Source organism: Phasianus colchicus, chromosome 5 (genome assembly GCF_987193195.1).
Source record: "Phasianus colchicus chromosome 5, bPhaCol1.hap1.1, whole genome shotgun sequence".
In the NCBI taxonomy this organism is placed as follows: domain Eukaryota; kingdom Metazoa; phylum Chordata; class Aves; order Galliformes; family Phasianidae; genus Phasianus; species Phasianus colchicus.
In genome coordinates this window covers 15,282,441-15,298,935 of record NC_143440.1, presented here as the reverse complement: position 1 = coordinate 15,298,935, position 16,495 = coordinate 15,282,441, and the positions used below count along the sequence as shown (strand labels likewise).

Sequence of the window (16,495 nt, the reverse complement as noted above, 5' to 3'; positions counted from 1 at the left end):
ACCCTAATTATTATTAATAGGCTATAAAAGATGTTAATAGTTCTGGTGTAGAATAGATAAATTATATGGCTACTTTTAGTGGACGTGTCTTGCTGCAAGTACATACTGCCTTCAGTATAAGCCCTGACCATGCTCTATGTTCCTGGACGGAACACCTCTCCTACGAGGACAGGCTGAGAGAGCTGGGGCTCTGCAGCCTGGAGAAGAGAAGGCTCTGTGGAGACCTCATAGCAGTAGCTTTTTAGTATCTAAAGGGTAAAAGGGCTGTAAGAAGGAAAGAGACAGATTCTCAACTCTTTACAAAGGTAAATAACAGCAGGACAAGGGGAAGTGGTTTTTAAATTGAGGGAGGGAAGATTTAGGTTGGATACTGTGGAGAAGTTTTTTTTACTGAGAGTGGTGAGGTTCTGGAACAGGCTGCCCACAGAGGTTGTGGATGCCCCATCCCTGGAGGTGTTCAAGGCCAGGTTGGATGGGGTCCTGGGCAGCCTGGTGTAGTATTAGAGATATGGAGGTCGGTGGCCCGGCATGCGGCAGGGGGGTTGGAGCTTGGTGATCCTTGAGGTCCCTTCCAACCCAAGCCTTTCTATGATTCAGGGTCTGTTATGACAGGATATGGGGAGATTGAAACAGTCTAAAAGAAAGAAAGTTTAGATTGGATAGAAGGAAGAAGTGGTGTTGTTTTTTGGGGGTTTTTTTGTTTGTTTGTTTTGGTTTTTTGTTTGTTTGTTTTGTTTTTTTACAGTAAGAGTGGTGAAGGACTGGCACAGGTTGCCCAGAGAGGTGGTGAAAGCCATGTCCCTGGAGAGACATCCAAGGTCAGGCAGGACAGGGCTCTGAGCACCTGATCTGAAGTAGGTGTCCCTGCTCACTGCAGAGGAATTGGACCAGACAGCCTTCAAAGGTCCCTTTCAACTAAAAGACTCTGTGATTCTACAAGGCTGTTTACTTTCATTAAGAGATGTCAGAAAAACACAGAAGGTGCCAATTTTTTTTCTTTTTTAAAGGTTAAGTGTCAATTAAGTATTTTGTTGATCCTGTACTGGCCCAAGGTTGTTAATGTCACAACCTCTTTGCAACACTCAAATCCTAACATGAGCATTTATCACAACTTGAGATTCCGTACAAAAACAAGGATGACAGCTTCCTTGAATTTGTGCCACAACATTGTTTTATATCAAAAGGTGAGGCATTTCCAATTAGTATATACACTAGCAGGAAAAAGAAGTTGGAGAATATACACATACGGGAGCTGGGTGAGCACGTTCTGTACTCTGAGCTAAATTTTTGTTTCTGCATTAGAGGTGTTACTGTTAGCTACACACACATAATATATGGGAATGAATAGACATGTCTACAGGTTGTTAATAGATCTAAATATTTCAACCGGCAGGAAACTAATTGATGAGGACAGTTCACCTCAAGGGAGATGATTCTGCTCCTCTACGCTATTCTTGTGAGATCCCACCTCAAGTATGGCACCCAGTTCTGGGCCCCCAACACAAAGAGGACACAGCAGTTGGAACAGGTCCAGAAAAGGGCTGTGAGGATGGTCAGAGGGTGGAACATCTCCCCTGCGGAGACAGGCTGAGAGAGGTGAGTTCCTCAGCCTGGACAAGAGAAGGTTCTGGGGGTATCTTGTAGTGGCCTTCCAGTACTTGAAGAGGGTCTATAGAAAAGCTGGGGAGGAACTTTTTATAGGGCACGTAGCAACAGGAAACAGTTTTAAACTGGAAGAGGGTAGCTTTAGACTAGATATTAGGAAGAAATTCTTTACTGTGAGAGTGCTGAGACACTGGAACAGGTTACCCAGAGAAGCTGTGGATGCCCACTCCCTGGAGGCGTTCAAGGCCAGCCTAGATGGGGATTTGAGCAATCTGGTCTAGAGGGAGGTGTCCCTGCCTGCAGCAGGGGGTTGGAACTAGATGATCTTAAGGGTCCCCTTCCAACCTAAACCATTCTGATCCTGTGATTATTAAAATGAGTATCTTACTATACTGTAGCTTGAGATCATTCCTCCTTCACAGCTTTTTCACATAAAACCAATGATTTTTCCCGCTATAGTATCTAACATGAAGTATTTCCATTCCAGAACTACATTACAATACCTGTCTATACTAGATATGCTTCACCAACTGGTTGATCAAGAGGTTACCTTAAGACTGCTTTGCATTTTATTCCAAGGTATAGTTTCCTTGGTCATCTGCAGCATTCGCCGTAAAGAAGGCTCAGTTCCAAATCCATATTTGGGAACAGCTCTATTAATATAACAACAATGACTCACAACGCAAGTTCTAATGAAATCTTCTATTTAGAAACATTGAGTTTATAACACTTTCACCATATAAGGCCTAAAGTTTAAATGTTTATGCATACATTAATGAAAATAAATGTGCTTTGACTGCTTTTGCCCACTTGTACATGCAAAAAACATCTGAAGATAAACATATGAGGTGATAAATCTTACATTTTGGGACAAACACTACCAGAACAGCCAGAGGAGTAGAGGACAACTTACAAAAGCAATACCCACAATGCTTGTAAAAGCAACCCCATTCCTGAAGGTGATGATGTATGCCATTGACTCGCTATTGCAATGCAAGGAGAATTGCTCCTGACTTCAGCAAGTAGAAGAGCAAACTCTGCAGTGACTGGAGCATGAGTTGTGGCTGATCAAGAACACAGCAGGATCCCTTCAAGGCAGCGGTGTTGGCGTGATACCTCAGCTCAACTTTGACACCATGCAACATCCTAAAAAAGACTCACCAAAAATGAATTCCCGATTCAACAAAAACTGAAGTGGTTAATCCACATTTTTGGCCTTATGCTGACAAAGCGTTTGCTGTACTTTCCAAGGATAAGCCTGTATCACTACCCTTAAATATTCCCTTTTTTAAGTGTAGAAACAGTGGTAATTTGGGAGGCTCATAAAACAACTCAAACAGCTGTTTCTCCTCAGATAAGATATTTGGGTGTTCATACAACTTCTGTTTGTCAGATGAGCTATTTTAGCAGTCTTTCACAAACTGCTTGTCATGTCCTTTAATACTGTTTTTCTTGCAGTTGCAATGATGCTTTATTAAAAAAGTCTTCTGAAGTACACTTACTATGTCCTTATTTCTACATATTTGGGCAAAAGAAATACATGATTTTTTTTTCCTCCCTGGCTTGTTTTGCGTCAGTATGAGAAGAGAGCATACAAGAAAAATAAATTCTTTTTCAATTTCAGTAGTTGGCTCAAAATCAAGAGTCGTTAGTTTACATCAGTGGCTCAGAGCAGAGGAAACACATCTTAGTGCCAACAATATTTTATCAGTCAGCTGAACACCATTAATGATTACAATATTCCTAAGTATTTTTTCCCTGTCCAATTCAAATTTGTTTCAAGGCATCAGTTATTTCTGACGTTCATTGTATAAGTAGTCACCTTCAAGATGATGCAGTCCTGAGATAAATGCATCATCTCCATGGTTCTATTCCCATCCTGATTTTTTTGGAAGCAAGACTCAGTATTTTCAGAAGGAGCCAAGACAGCACTGTGCAGGGGGAGGGAGATGCCAGGCTATGCAACTTCTCAGATCCTGATGTTACAAGCTAAATGCAAACCTACCCAGAAATTTAAGCAAGTAGTTCCCAGCAGCACTGGCACTGAAGCTGACTGCAAACACAGCGTTTCACACTTTCATAGAATGGCCTGGGTTGGAAGGGATCTCAGGGATCATCAAGTTCCAACCCCCCTGCTATAGGCAGAGCCACCAACCTCCATATCTGGATCTAGACCAGGCTGCCCAGGGCCCCATCTAACCTCACCCTGAACACCTCCAGGGACAGAGCATCCACAGCCTCTCTGGGCAGCTTGTGCCAGCACTTCACCACTCTGTGTGAAGAACTTACCCCTGACATCCAATCTAAACCTTCTTGAGCTTAAAATCTAAACCCTCCTTGAGCTTAAAACCACTCCCCTCTTGTCTTTTCACTGTCTACTCTTGTAAAGAGTTGATTACCCTTCTTTTTATAATCCCCTTTTAAATATTTGAATGCCGCAAGGAGGTCTCCAGCCTTCTTTTCTCCAAGCTGAACAAGCCCAGCTCCCTCAGCTTGTCCTCACAGAGAAGGTGCTCCAGCCCTCTGATCATCTTTGTGGCCCTCCCCTGGACCCTTTCCAACTTTCCTCTCTACCAGATTTCTGAATACACAAGTATGAGAAGTGAACACCCTTAGTGCAAAAGATGCACAAGTTTTCACAATCCACTTGGTTGCCTCATCCAAAATATGAGCATCCTATTTGCCAGCAACTAGGAAAAACTCAAGTCTGGTCACATTTGACAGAGTAAAACAAAACACACAACTTTTGATATTTAACATTTTTAAACATCTAATTTAAAATTACCTTGTCTGATTCACAGTACGCATAGGAAATTCATCTTCGACCATGCTGATTACTTCAAATTACTCTCATTTGGCTATACCAAATACTTGCTTTTTTTCTTCTTTCAGTAACAGAAGCCATCAGCCCTCATGTGTTATACTGTGAACAGTAATCCCACTACCACCACGTTCCTGCCATGTGCAGCTATCTGCTGCAGCAGTAGCTTGTATTTGTCCTGCAGCATTCCAAACCACTGAGGTCCCATCGCCTGGTGTGACCTGTGTGACAGGGTGCTGCTCCACCTGGCAAGAGGAACATGCTGTCCCAAACAAAAACCCTAAAGATCAAAACAAGCCTTTCTGCTGACATGCCAAAAGTTGAGGCTGAACAGGAAAACATATTTGAACTTCTTTTCGCACTGCCTTGCATTATTAAACTATCTAGGCAAGAGATAAACATAAAAGGAATTTCTTTAATTAGAGAAATTCATTCCTCAGCATCTGCTGTTTAATAGAGCAGAGCACATCAGCATGTTAGAATCAGATAATCCTGAAGCATCCCACAAACTCACCATTGAAGCTTCTTTTTTCATGCAAACATTTGGGTGCTACTGGTTTTTACTCACTGTAATACAACACTTCCAGTTATGATTGCCATAAAACATAATGCCAGGTATGCACCGGGCCACAACAAGTGAAATTCCTTAAAATGATTATGCAGCATCCTGCAAGTTAGAACAAGGTGCAAAACAGATGCACAGGGTGATCCTGCACAATTCAATTCCAGTTAGTTTTATACCGTGCATGCATTTATTTTTAATAAACCTCAAATCAATTAAAGACTGCTTCCCATGTGCAGCTAAAACCTGAAGAAACTCCTTTTGCATAAGTACTATCAACTAAATTTTGCATTTCAGAAACATTTCTTAACTGATTCTCTAAACTCAGATAATCTCTGAGAATCAAAAACCTGTGCCAAAACAAAATAATAATAAAAAACCATCAACACTAATACATTGCTTAACCTCTATCTACTACATACTCAGCCTACTGAAAGAGACAGGCTCATCTTACAGCTTAAAACCACATCCTGCAGGATAGTAACTTTTAATTAGGTCTGCATGCAGTCAGGTAGTGGAACTTAATGCAGTTACATAAAAAGGATAGGTAGAAAACATTAGTATCTAGACTACTGTTAGAAAAAAAAATCTAACATTTGCTTATATTTTCTTAAAAATCAAATTTAAGCATATAAAGAATTGTTGCTTTGCCAACCTAACTGGCCTTTTGCAGACAAAATCGGCACAGACTAGCTGGCCACCATTAGCAAACAATTCTAATCTGATCAGCTTGCACATCTGTCCCTCTCTCTTGTGCAGAGGCTGCCAAAGAACAGTGCAACAAGTTGCGAGTTTCAGGGCACCCGGTACTTGTGTGCTGACCTCCATGCTGTGCTCTGGAATACACTGCAGCTTCTTGAGGATGAAGCACTAAGCCAATTGCACCCGGAGCATTTATCACCATGCTTACTCATTACAGATGGTTTAAAGCAGCAGAGGAAAATGACACTCCAGGACTAACAACTTTCTTCATTTGCCAAGTCACCGCCAGGCACTAACAAACAGTTAACATAGCGACATGGAAGTGCAAGTTCTCCTCAGCTCCGGTATGCTGGGCTGAAGAATAAAACCTACATCATTCTCAAGACATACAAAGCATCTGCGTAAGTAAAATCAAGTGCCATTATATTAAAAAAGTGCTTTCACCTTAAAAATCTTTGGTTTCAGTTCTTACAAAACAGTTTATTTACACAAGAAATATCTACTTATGTTCTTTACAAGAATGGTACATTCTCTGTTACTGATTTAACAGCAACCAGAGAGAAGTTTTAAGAAACAAAGCTCATATGGCTATCTTGGAGTAATTTTAAGCACTCAAAACTACTTTTAATCTAGCCAGCCTAGAAATCAATGTAGTTGTATTCACATTTAATGAGCATCACATTTAATGAGTGTCACCCTTGTTTATACCAAAAGCATGGGCTACTTGCTAACAAACACTTAAAATAATTACCACTCGTCTCTTCAGGAACCACACAGCTTCTAATGCTTTGGTGGCTCTACTAAGCTGGAGCTTTCTTTCCTCTGCATGATGAGATGCACCTCATTTTCCACACACAGGCAGCTCCAGCCCTCCCCCAACAAACACAGACACCTCAACAGCACATCTAATAAAACACTAAAGAACACAAGCTAAATAAGCCACACATTTCACATGCAGGGATCCTCTTTTATTTTTGAAAAAGAACGCTTGGCTGCTGTTATTTCACAAATCCTATTGCTAGAAGGAAAACCAAGGCTTCCGTATTTGTGCAGTTTTAATGATGAAGATCTGAAAGAGGATGCAGGCTCTCTTACCCGATCAGCGTGTACGAACCATTCCTCTTGAGCCTCATACTCGCAGATAAGAATCTTAAGAAGAAATCCAGACTGAGGAGATTTGTCGTTTGCTAGAGCAGAATGCAGGCACCTGTTTGGTGGCTATGCTTTTTGCTAATCAGGGGATCTCTTTCCTGTTTCTGAGTCATCAGCAAGGAACAATGAGAAACCGCCAGTGAAGCCAATTAGCAGGAAGCCAGAGGAAGCTGCCCGCAGCCCAGCGAGAGACTGGAGGTGTAAAGCAGCCCCTGCACACCCCCACAGCATCTCTGATCCCACTGAGAAAAAGCAGCACAAAATAGCGGAGAACGGCTTTTTTTTTTTAATTTTTTTTTTTTAGTACAAAGTACCATAACCACACCCTGCTTTTGCAAGAATAAATCTCATAGAAAACCGTTTTCTTGGTGAGCTGCTTTTCTTCTAATCAGTCTGAAAGCTGCTTCTGATAAATTCCCTCCTTCTCATGAGCCCTGCTATGGTTACCACTCAGGTATTCATCACTACCCTCACTTTCTTTTTCTCCAATCATAGAATCATAGAATTACTCAGGTTGGAAGGGACCTCAAGGATCATCAAGTCCAACCTCAGCCTAACCATAGTACCCTAACTCTAACAACCCTCTGCTAAATCATATCTCCAAGCACCACCTCCAAACAGCTCTTAAACACATCCAGTGTTTAACGGTGGCTCAATCACCTCCCTGGGGAGCCTATTCCAATGTTTAACCACTCTTACTGTAAAGAAGTGTTTTCTAATGTCCAACCTAAACTTACCTTGGCACAACTTGAGGCCATTTCCCCTTGTCTTGTCACCTGTCACCAGTGAGAAGAGACCTACCCTGCTCTCACTGTAAGCACCTTTCAGGTACTGGAAGAGAGTAATAAGGTCTCCTCTCAGCCACCTCTTCCCCAGACTAAACAGCCCCAGCTCCCTCAGCCTCTCCTCATAGGGCTGATTTTCCAAGCCCTTCACTAGCCTCACTGCCCTTCTCTGGGCCTGCTCCAGTACCTCCACATCCTTTCTGTACTGAGGTGCGCAAAACTGAACGCAGTACTCGAGGTGAGGCCTCACCAATGCCAAGTACAGGGGCAGGATGACTTCCCTAGTCCTGCTCAACACCATTCCTGATACAAGCCAGGATACCTGCACCATTTGGAGTTAAGGGCTGCTTTTCCTCACAGAAAGTTAGAACCAGGCAGCTCTGAAGTCAATCAAAACTGCAGAGAAAAATACAGCTGGCAGTCCAGTCCTTCACAGGCCACCCTGCTCAGATCACAGCTGGTGCTGCCAGCCATCAGGTTGCTCTGCATCCTTTCCTGTTCAGTCCACCATTGCCTGACAGCTGTGAGCCTGAACACCTGGACCAGAGCAATGGATCTCCCACACAGAGCAAAAAGTACTGCAGATAATCACTGACCATTTGCTGCAAGCAAATCAACATCTACTCAACTATTTTAACAGTCCAAACAATTAAAAATGCTACGTTTAACTGCATTTTCAACCTGGTCCTGCTTTTGCTGTTGTCCTTTCACATTTCCCATTTGAAAATTTAACAGTTAAAGGCAGCCTAAAAAGAAGGCAAACTGATTTATTTCTAGGTGTGGGAGGCAAGTGTATTGAACTATACCAATAGAGAGACTGATCAGAACATAAAGGCTGAAAGAAAACAAGGTTACAAGGGATTCCAGGCTGAAGAAATCAATAGTGTCATACTGCTGCTAAAAGGGGAATGAGTGAGCTGTACAAGTATGTTAATTCTGTCAGATATAAAATAGCTCTAAGCACTTATCAGGCCTCAACTGGAGTATCACACCTGACCCTCTGCAGCCCTAGGTGAAGGCAGATATAGGATTAGATGGAGTCCAGGGGGCACCAATATGAAGATTATCCACCTCAAAGATGAAAAAGCAGAGAGGAAAAACATCATAACATTTTCCAAGAATGAAAAACTGCTTTAAGGAGAAAGGAAACAAAATGTTCTTCCTGCTCTGTGAAGCACACAGGGGCTTGAATTAAGCAAGAAATAAAACAGGTTAGCATTGCACATTTTGTTTGTTTTCTCAGCACAGGAACAGATAGAGTCTTGATTATTGTAGGCCCTTGAGATGATCTTGCTCCAGAGCTGGAGATTAACTAGTGACCTTTATGGGTCTCATCCAACTCTGGCTTTCTATGATTTGCTGCCATTAAAGAATGAAAACTGCTATGCAACCACAAGAGGCACACGAGCTCAAGCCAAGCAGACTACAGTACACTTTCTACTTTTTTCCCCAAAAATTACACTGTCCAGAACTGCAAAGAGATGCAGTACATTACCACAGTGATAGCAGCACTCTGCTTTTACTATACATCATGGAAAAGAATTACTTCTGCTCTCAGCCAGCAGCTTTGAAGAGATCCTGCCCACGTGCTGCTGGCACTAGGACCGGATCCTTCATGATATGTGGCCAGGTCCTGCTGTCCCTCAGCAGCCAAGGTTCAGTGTGGTTGAAAAGCTCAAAGTCTGGTGCCTGCAGGTACCACCTGCCAGTGCTGGATGAAGCAGAGATGTTCTGAGAAGCTTAGCGAGGAAACTGGGATGAATTTCATTAACAACTTAGAGAAATAATACCATCATAATTAATAAATCAAAAAGTTTACATAAAAATATTTTCTAAATTACAAGCAAGCTTAAAAGTCAACCCAGAACTTCAAGTCAGTTTTTTTCTTGGAAGCAAAAATAGTCTAAGGAAAACCTTATATGTGATCTTAAACCCAGACTCAAAGCAAACCTGGTATGCCTTCAGTTTTAAGTGAACTCAAGCACTCAAAAGGTAAAGCATTTATAGCACTGGATACACACTGATTTGCATTGGAAGAGCACCAGCACTACAGAATGCAGGAGTTACCACGAGGTGTTGTCTACTATCTATTACTTGATCTCAGTTGAGTGCTATTGTAAACTGCCAGATCACAACTTTTAAATTTAAAGAATGATTTCTCCTCAGCTTTCTTTTTTTTTTTTTTAAGCTCCTGTCTGAATGCAAAACACAAATGACAGAGACTGATTTTGAGCATTTTGTTTTTCCTGGCTACTTCGTTTCTTAAAATGAAATTTTAGCATTCCATTGCTGTAAGCAGTTGCTGCTTTTCCCAAACTGCTTCTACCCAAACATATCAATGCTTTTTTTTTTTCCCTCTCCCCTTTTACACTCCCTCATGCTCTTTCAGGGATTACAGCAGCACAAGGGTATGTGTTCTTTAACATCCCCATCTGAAAACTATTATAGGAAACCAGCAACTAAATATAAATTGTCCAATCAGAGTCTGAGCCAGCCACATTGATGCTGGGATCCCAAAATGCTATCATAGACAAAAGCACTTACCACAGAAACACAGCAAAACTGTACTTGCCAACACACTGCTGCAGAAACAAATTCCTGCTTCAGAGAGGTTTTCTGGAGAAACGTGCTTTGTAAACAAAGATGAAAAATACCCTTATTTTAAGTTAACATGAAAACATGGACAATAGTCTTGCCGAAATCAGCAGCTCTACGGTGAAGCAATATGCTACACACACCATTTCCTACAGTATTTTCAATTAGCTGCATCTAACGAAATACTTTTCTCCTCTCTTTGTATGCACAAATTCCAGAGAGCATGCACAAGCTGAATCATCATTATTGTGGTGAAGATATATGGGAGGAGGGAAAAATATCTTTATGTCTCTATCAAGTCCCTTCTAACAAATAAAGCATTCTGACAGCCCACTTCTCCTTTACTACTCTCCCTGAGCAGCATCTATAAACTTTATCACGGGTTATTTGTTCCCAGGCTAAACATTCATCCCATTACTACTCTGCTTCTGAGGGGAATTTCAACAGGACCATTTGGCCCAGTTGTTCTGAAAGTTAGCTCAAATACAGTTCTTTAGGTAGAAGAAATTAGTATGGATGATTTACTGTGTTCAGCCGTCTCCCAGCCACTTGCTACTTAGAAAACAGCATTAAAAGATCTGTTTCAACTACTATAAAAAAAACACCCTCCATTTAGTAAGGAAATGTACATGTCAAATAAAAAGCTGGGTACAGAAGAGAATAGCTAGCCCTCTACTACTTGGAAAGGATTACAGTACACTCAGAGTTTAATTATTCATCCAGGGAACATTTTGCATATGAATGAAACGTCTTTCTACATCTAAAAAGAAACACTCACTAGTAACCTCAGTTCTCCACATCTGGTCAGGAAAGAGAGGACAGTATGCCCATATGTACCCTATTTCCCAGAGGCATGACTTTTTCCACAGGTGTTAAATCTGCTTCTACAGCATGGACATTTACTTTGTACATGCATCCTTGACCCATTCCATTCACTGTTTTTGAAAAAAACGTATTTGGATTGGGAACACAGCCCACTGTTGAAGAGAATAACTTACCCCATCACTTGTGGAAAAGACCTACCAATCTTACGTTTGGTTGTCTTCTACTGTCTTGCATCATAATTTGCACCTAAGGACTGGTCAGGTTAATTTCTGAGATAATCAGTGAAATGTGCAACTGACAAGAAACAGGTTTGAGTCAACATTTCTGGCCTGATTATATACCTGCAACACTCCATTAGTTTATATATCATAGAGACAACAAACAGCAAGCCAAAGAGGCTCTTTTTGACTGCTCAGCTAATTCAGGGTTACTTCAAATACTAATGTTAGAGAAAGAAGCAAATATCAACTGATGTTGAATAGACAATGAAGAAGGAAACAACCTTTGCTAAGAGAAGAGGAAAGCTGACTCTGAGACAGAGTTAGAAATAAACATTTTATCCAAGTTCTGTTAACTAATTTTGCACATACAGATAGTGCTGCCTCAGCTTAAAGCACTTCTTTGCCAAAGCAGTTAAGAAATCCCATTTCAGTGGGGGTTTTGATTTAGCACTGAATAAGAAATCCCATGTGAGGTTAGTACAATGGTCAACACAAACAAAAGCCACGTTATACTCCCTGTATACAAACAAAAAGCCATAACTTGAGATGTTTTCCATTTACTTCTAAAAGGAGATAATACATGTATATTTTTTTTTAGAATGCAACAGCCAGTGCTGATTTAAGGGGAAGACGACAGCAGCATTGAAAGGGTTACTGCAAACCCTTCATATTAAACCAAACAGGACAGTGCCGGAGAAAGTTACAGAACTGAAATAACAGAAAAGCAATCCGCCTGGAAACGGAAAAGGGTGGGTGAGCAGTCTCTACCGGACAAGGGCAAAAGCCAGGGTTTGTAAATTTAGGAAAAAAATACACACCCACACAAAACTTTTCAAGTAAGAGCATTAAAAAAGGGCATTTTACAAGGCTTTCATATAAATTTTGCCTCATCATTCTTAATGGACATCTGCCCACAGCTTAACACAGGAAAGAACAAGCTTTCAGTGTGTGCCAAACTGTCTGAAACTCAAGTCCCTGGCACGCTGCCTGCTCTGATCCCCCACTTGGGGCAGCTTCCTGGAGGCAGGTTTGCAATGAGTGAAACGGACAGATCTCCCTTTGCAAGAGCTGCCCGAAAGAATTCATGTAATGCACGTTTGGTATCAGGCGCGCACAGTGCTTAAGCACATTGTTTTTAACTTCTTTTAAATGACACGTAGTTTGAAAAGTTGAAGCAGCTAGATAAATTTTAATACATTTCTGTGTTAGAGAGCTCCTTAAACAGCGTTAATGTAAAATACTGTGGCAAAGTAGATTTTTGAGTGAGAGGTGAAAGTTGCCCCGCATTGTGCAGACAGGCATGGAGACCAGCCACGTGGACAACAGCTATTTATGACTGCGGCAGGCAGCCATACAGCATGAAGACCCCCATTCAGATCGGGCCCCAGAACGCTGTCTGTCTCAAAGGAAGGCTCATGAAGCAAAATAAATAGTAAGGGAAGATTGATGTTCTTGGCAAAAGCAGCAAGCAGGTAATTTAGAGCAGGCACTGCCCCTTCAGCCCAAGAACAGGAAACAACTCACCAAAACGCCCCACCCAACAAGTCCCAGTCGGTATAAAAATCTCTGCTGCAGAATTTAGCTACTGACACAGCCCAGGAGAAGTCTGCAAGTACCACAAAAGGATAACAGGAGAGAAGTTTCTGAGAAAGAGACCTTAGCTAAAATTAACTACACCAGATCAGACACACACGAATCCCTGAAGCCTGTAAAACAAGCAGAAAGAAAAGGTACAAAGTTATTTTACTACATATCTTACCTCTTCTAGCTGAATGTTTTTGTTTTGTTTTGTTTTAGCTAAGCAGCATCTCATTTAGCTGCTAAAATTTGCAAGCAACTTTTCTACTAAAAAAGTCCAAAACTAGATTGCTTTTCTTAATAATGAGACACATTCTAATGCAGAAAGCTGTTATATTTTAATACAGAGATCCCTTTACAAAGGATGGAAAATTCTTTAAAGAACAAAAGCAAGAGTTATCAGAAAATACAATCATAATAAGGACACGGTTTAGACAGAATGCACAACTATATGCTCAGGCACTGAAAAATGAAGTATTCAAAGCATCAAGCCCTTACTCTCAGAATCTCATTTTACATTTGATTATGAGCTTGTTCTCCACATCCTTCCCCAGTATCCTCAAGGTTTCATTCATCTCTTCTATTACTGTTCTTGCTGCTTTGAGGACCAATAGCACTCTAGAACAGTCCTTTAATAATATAATAAAGAAAATTCACAGAACTCCCAAGTGCAGGCAATACAGACAGGTTCTTATTGCCAAATGTTACCAAGCGAAGAGAGATTCTTGAAAAAAATTGCTTACGTAAGTTGAACATTTAGACCCAAAAAATGTGAGAAATACGCAGCAACCAAGTTGCTTTTTTGCAGTTTTTGTTCAGATATAACAGGAAGAAACTGGCAAAAATGCTTACGTGGGATGGGAAACACTCTCTTCAATTCCATATCACATACCTTGCTAAACTACAACCAAATGGTACACAGCGTTCAGTTAGGTATACAAAGACTTTAGCATCTGAGCGCCACCAAGCACCAAAGATAATAGCCATATTGCTACACATTTTATCTGTAATAAGTAAACACCCTGCAAGGAATATCCAGTACCAGCTGGATATTAATCACATTGTCACCACTGAAGCTTCACTCTCAGCTGTTAGTCAAGTGAATCCAACAGTCCAACTCTCCTTTGTTTTTATGCACAAACTCCCAATGAACTCATTTAAACCTGAAAGTACAAGAAGCATTACTTTGCGACTCAAACACAACTCATGTCTTCCTAAGTGGAGGGAAAAAAAAAGGTTCTCAAGCACAGATCCAAGCAATGAACACTTTTGAAACCATTGAATATATCTGGTCCTGACCAAAAGGTTTGACTATGATTGATTATGTATTCTTCTCATAAAGAAGGAATGGGGTTTGTGAGTAGTGGAGGGGAGGGCATGGGCCAAAGATTGACAACAAAAATCTGTAAAACTATAACCAGAAGCTCTAAACTAATCTATCAGTTGCTATCGTATTAAAAAAGAAATGGAAAATGGGACATTTTTGAAATTCTGATAATAAAAATCTCACAAAAACATCCTCCCTGCATGATTAGTGTTCTTTATCAGACATACTTTATATCATATACTTTTAGAATGAAGAGAATTAAAAGGCTATCTCAAAACAAACAAAACCAACCTTGTTTCTGCTGATTATTCTGTATTTCTAAATTAATGCACATACTGAAACAGCTACTCTGAGTGCATAGTGAAAAATATTTGGTGTCAATGGAAGGCAGCAACATAAATCATTTAAACATTAGGTTCTTAGGCAATTCTAACAAAGCTCTGACCAAACCAGACTTCAGTTGATGTCATTCATACTTTCATGAAATCTTCAGTGTTCCATAAAAGTCCTGGCAGACATTTGCATAACCCTCACCACTCATCCATCAATGAAAGATGACTCCACCCAAGTCGGAACCTGTACTTAGGAGTCAAAGTTACCTGAACATTAACTAACATCTATACAGCACTTCAGAAATACACATAGCTCTTCAGGAAAAAAAAAATAAGAAAAAGGTTGAATCTCTGTTACTCAAGTCCCATCACTGATTGTTACAGACATCAAATTGGAAAAATCCAGGAGAAAAAGGCTATATAGAGCAAATTAAATGGTTTGGAAATGGAATCAAAATCTCATTCCTGTTTCTGTCTTTCTCCATTACCAAGGACATAACACGGAGTACCATCTGTACTGTGCATTTTCACTGTATTAGTTAAGGCACAGCAGCAAATGTGAAGCACAATTGCAGGAAGACCAGAACCCTGGAGCTGCACCCTAAAATGATGTGGAGTTCTAAATGCTGCACTCTCCAACACGTGCGTTAGGACTCAGAACAAAAAAATCAGTTGCATCTACTCAAAACATGTCTAACCATGAGCTGTCTCATCTTCAAGACAAAGTCAAATTTCAAGGGTAGGTCATCTCACCCAAAATTTCAGTGAAAGGAGGTCTTCAGCTTTGATACCACGGCTTCCCAAAGTGTAAACCACCAACAGCTACACTTTGGGAATCGCACTGACAGCCAGAAACTGAAAAGACACAAAGTCCTTGGTTTTATTACCTGAAGTGATTCAGGTAAAGCCAAGCACCAAATGAAAGAAAAACATAACTCAGAAGTCCTCAGTTCCCAACCAAAACATTACTGCTTCGGCCTCATACCTTTCGAAATATCTCCTACATGACAGAAGCTAGATTTCAGTTCTGAATAATTGTCCTTCTCTCCCTCATCTGTGCACAAGCATATACTTTCCTTAAAGATTTTACCAAGAGAAGGTCTCAAAGCAAAATCATAGATCCATCACTAGATTCTTACTTTCTCTCTTACCATTCTCAAGACAGAAAATAAAATTGTACTGTCATCACTAAAATTAAGGCAAGCTTTGTAAAATTGCTGTCTGGTTACATTTCTGGTTTTATAGCCTGCCACTGAAAAGTAGCCTGTCTAGTTCACGGGATGGGGAAACCTATAATCCACAGCAATTTCTCACTTCTCACTTATGTAACATGTCCCAGCCCCATGTGCACCTTATGTCCCAAAAGCGTCCAGCCTAGAAAGCAGATCTAACGTGCCTTTAAAGATACACTGCTTTAGTGTCATCTGGGTGAAACAGAACTGAAAATCACAGAGGCTGGGATCTTGCTTTCAAGATGAGAATCACTACCAGCACAAGCAGTTCCAGCCCTGCCCTTTGGCTTTTATAACTTGCACCCTGGGGATTTAACCTAAAATTCAGGTTTGTTTAAAGCATGCTGTTTAGAGTCACAAGAACACAGTTAGTAGTTTGTATTTCTAATTTAGCAAAAAAAAGAATTAATTCCAAAGCTAGTCAATAAATTTACTTACTCTAAACTGAATTTCCCAAGATTGTCAAAAAATGGCAACAGAAAAGCCTGGCCAGCAAAGTGAGAAGAAGTAAGAGAAGAAAAATCCTTACATGCTATTTTCAGCTACCTAACACTTAATAAGTGCTTTCTACTATTATTATTATTTGTTTGGCTTGGATTTTTAATTCACATAACTTCTCTTATTCAGCTACAGTAATAAGCAGTCTTGCCTATTGCGCTGTAAACAGGATGCAAGCAAAAACTACACTAATAAGCAAATGATTTTCAAAAGGTCAATTATCTCATCATTAACTATGCCATTTACATTTCTGCAACATG

The 16,495-nt window shown here is 40.5% G+C and overlaps 1 protein-coding gene across 3 annotated transcripts in view; it reads right to left on the bottom strand.

Moving 5' to 3' along the window:
• Nucleotides 1-16,495, bottom strand: part of MOB2 (MOB kinase activator 2) — a 111,293-nt gene that overhangs the window by 47,396 nt on the left and 47,402 nt on the right. The window contains exon 1 of one of the 3 annotated variants that reach the window (XM_090140598.1): nt 6,786-6,838. The exons of the other annotated variants lie outside the window; for them this stretch is intronic. Coding sequence (XP_089996724.1) covers nt 6,786-6,823 — 38 coding nt within the window. The 5' untranslated portion in view covers nt 6,824-6,838. Of the gene's footprint in view, nt 1-6,785; nt 6,839-16,495 lie in introns of those variants that run through there. 3 annotated transcript variants of the gene reach the window in all.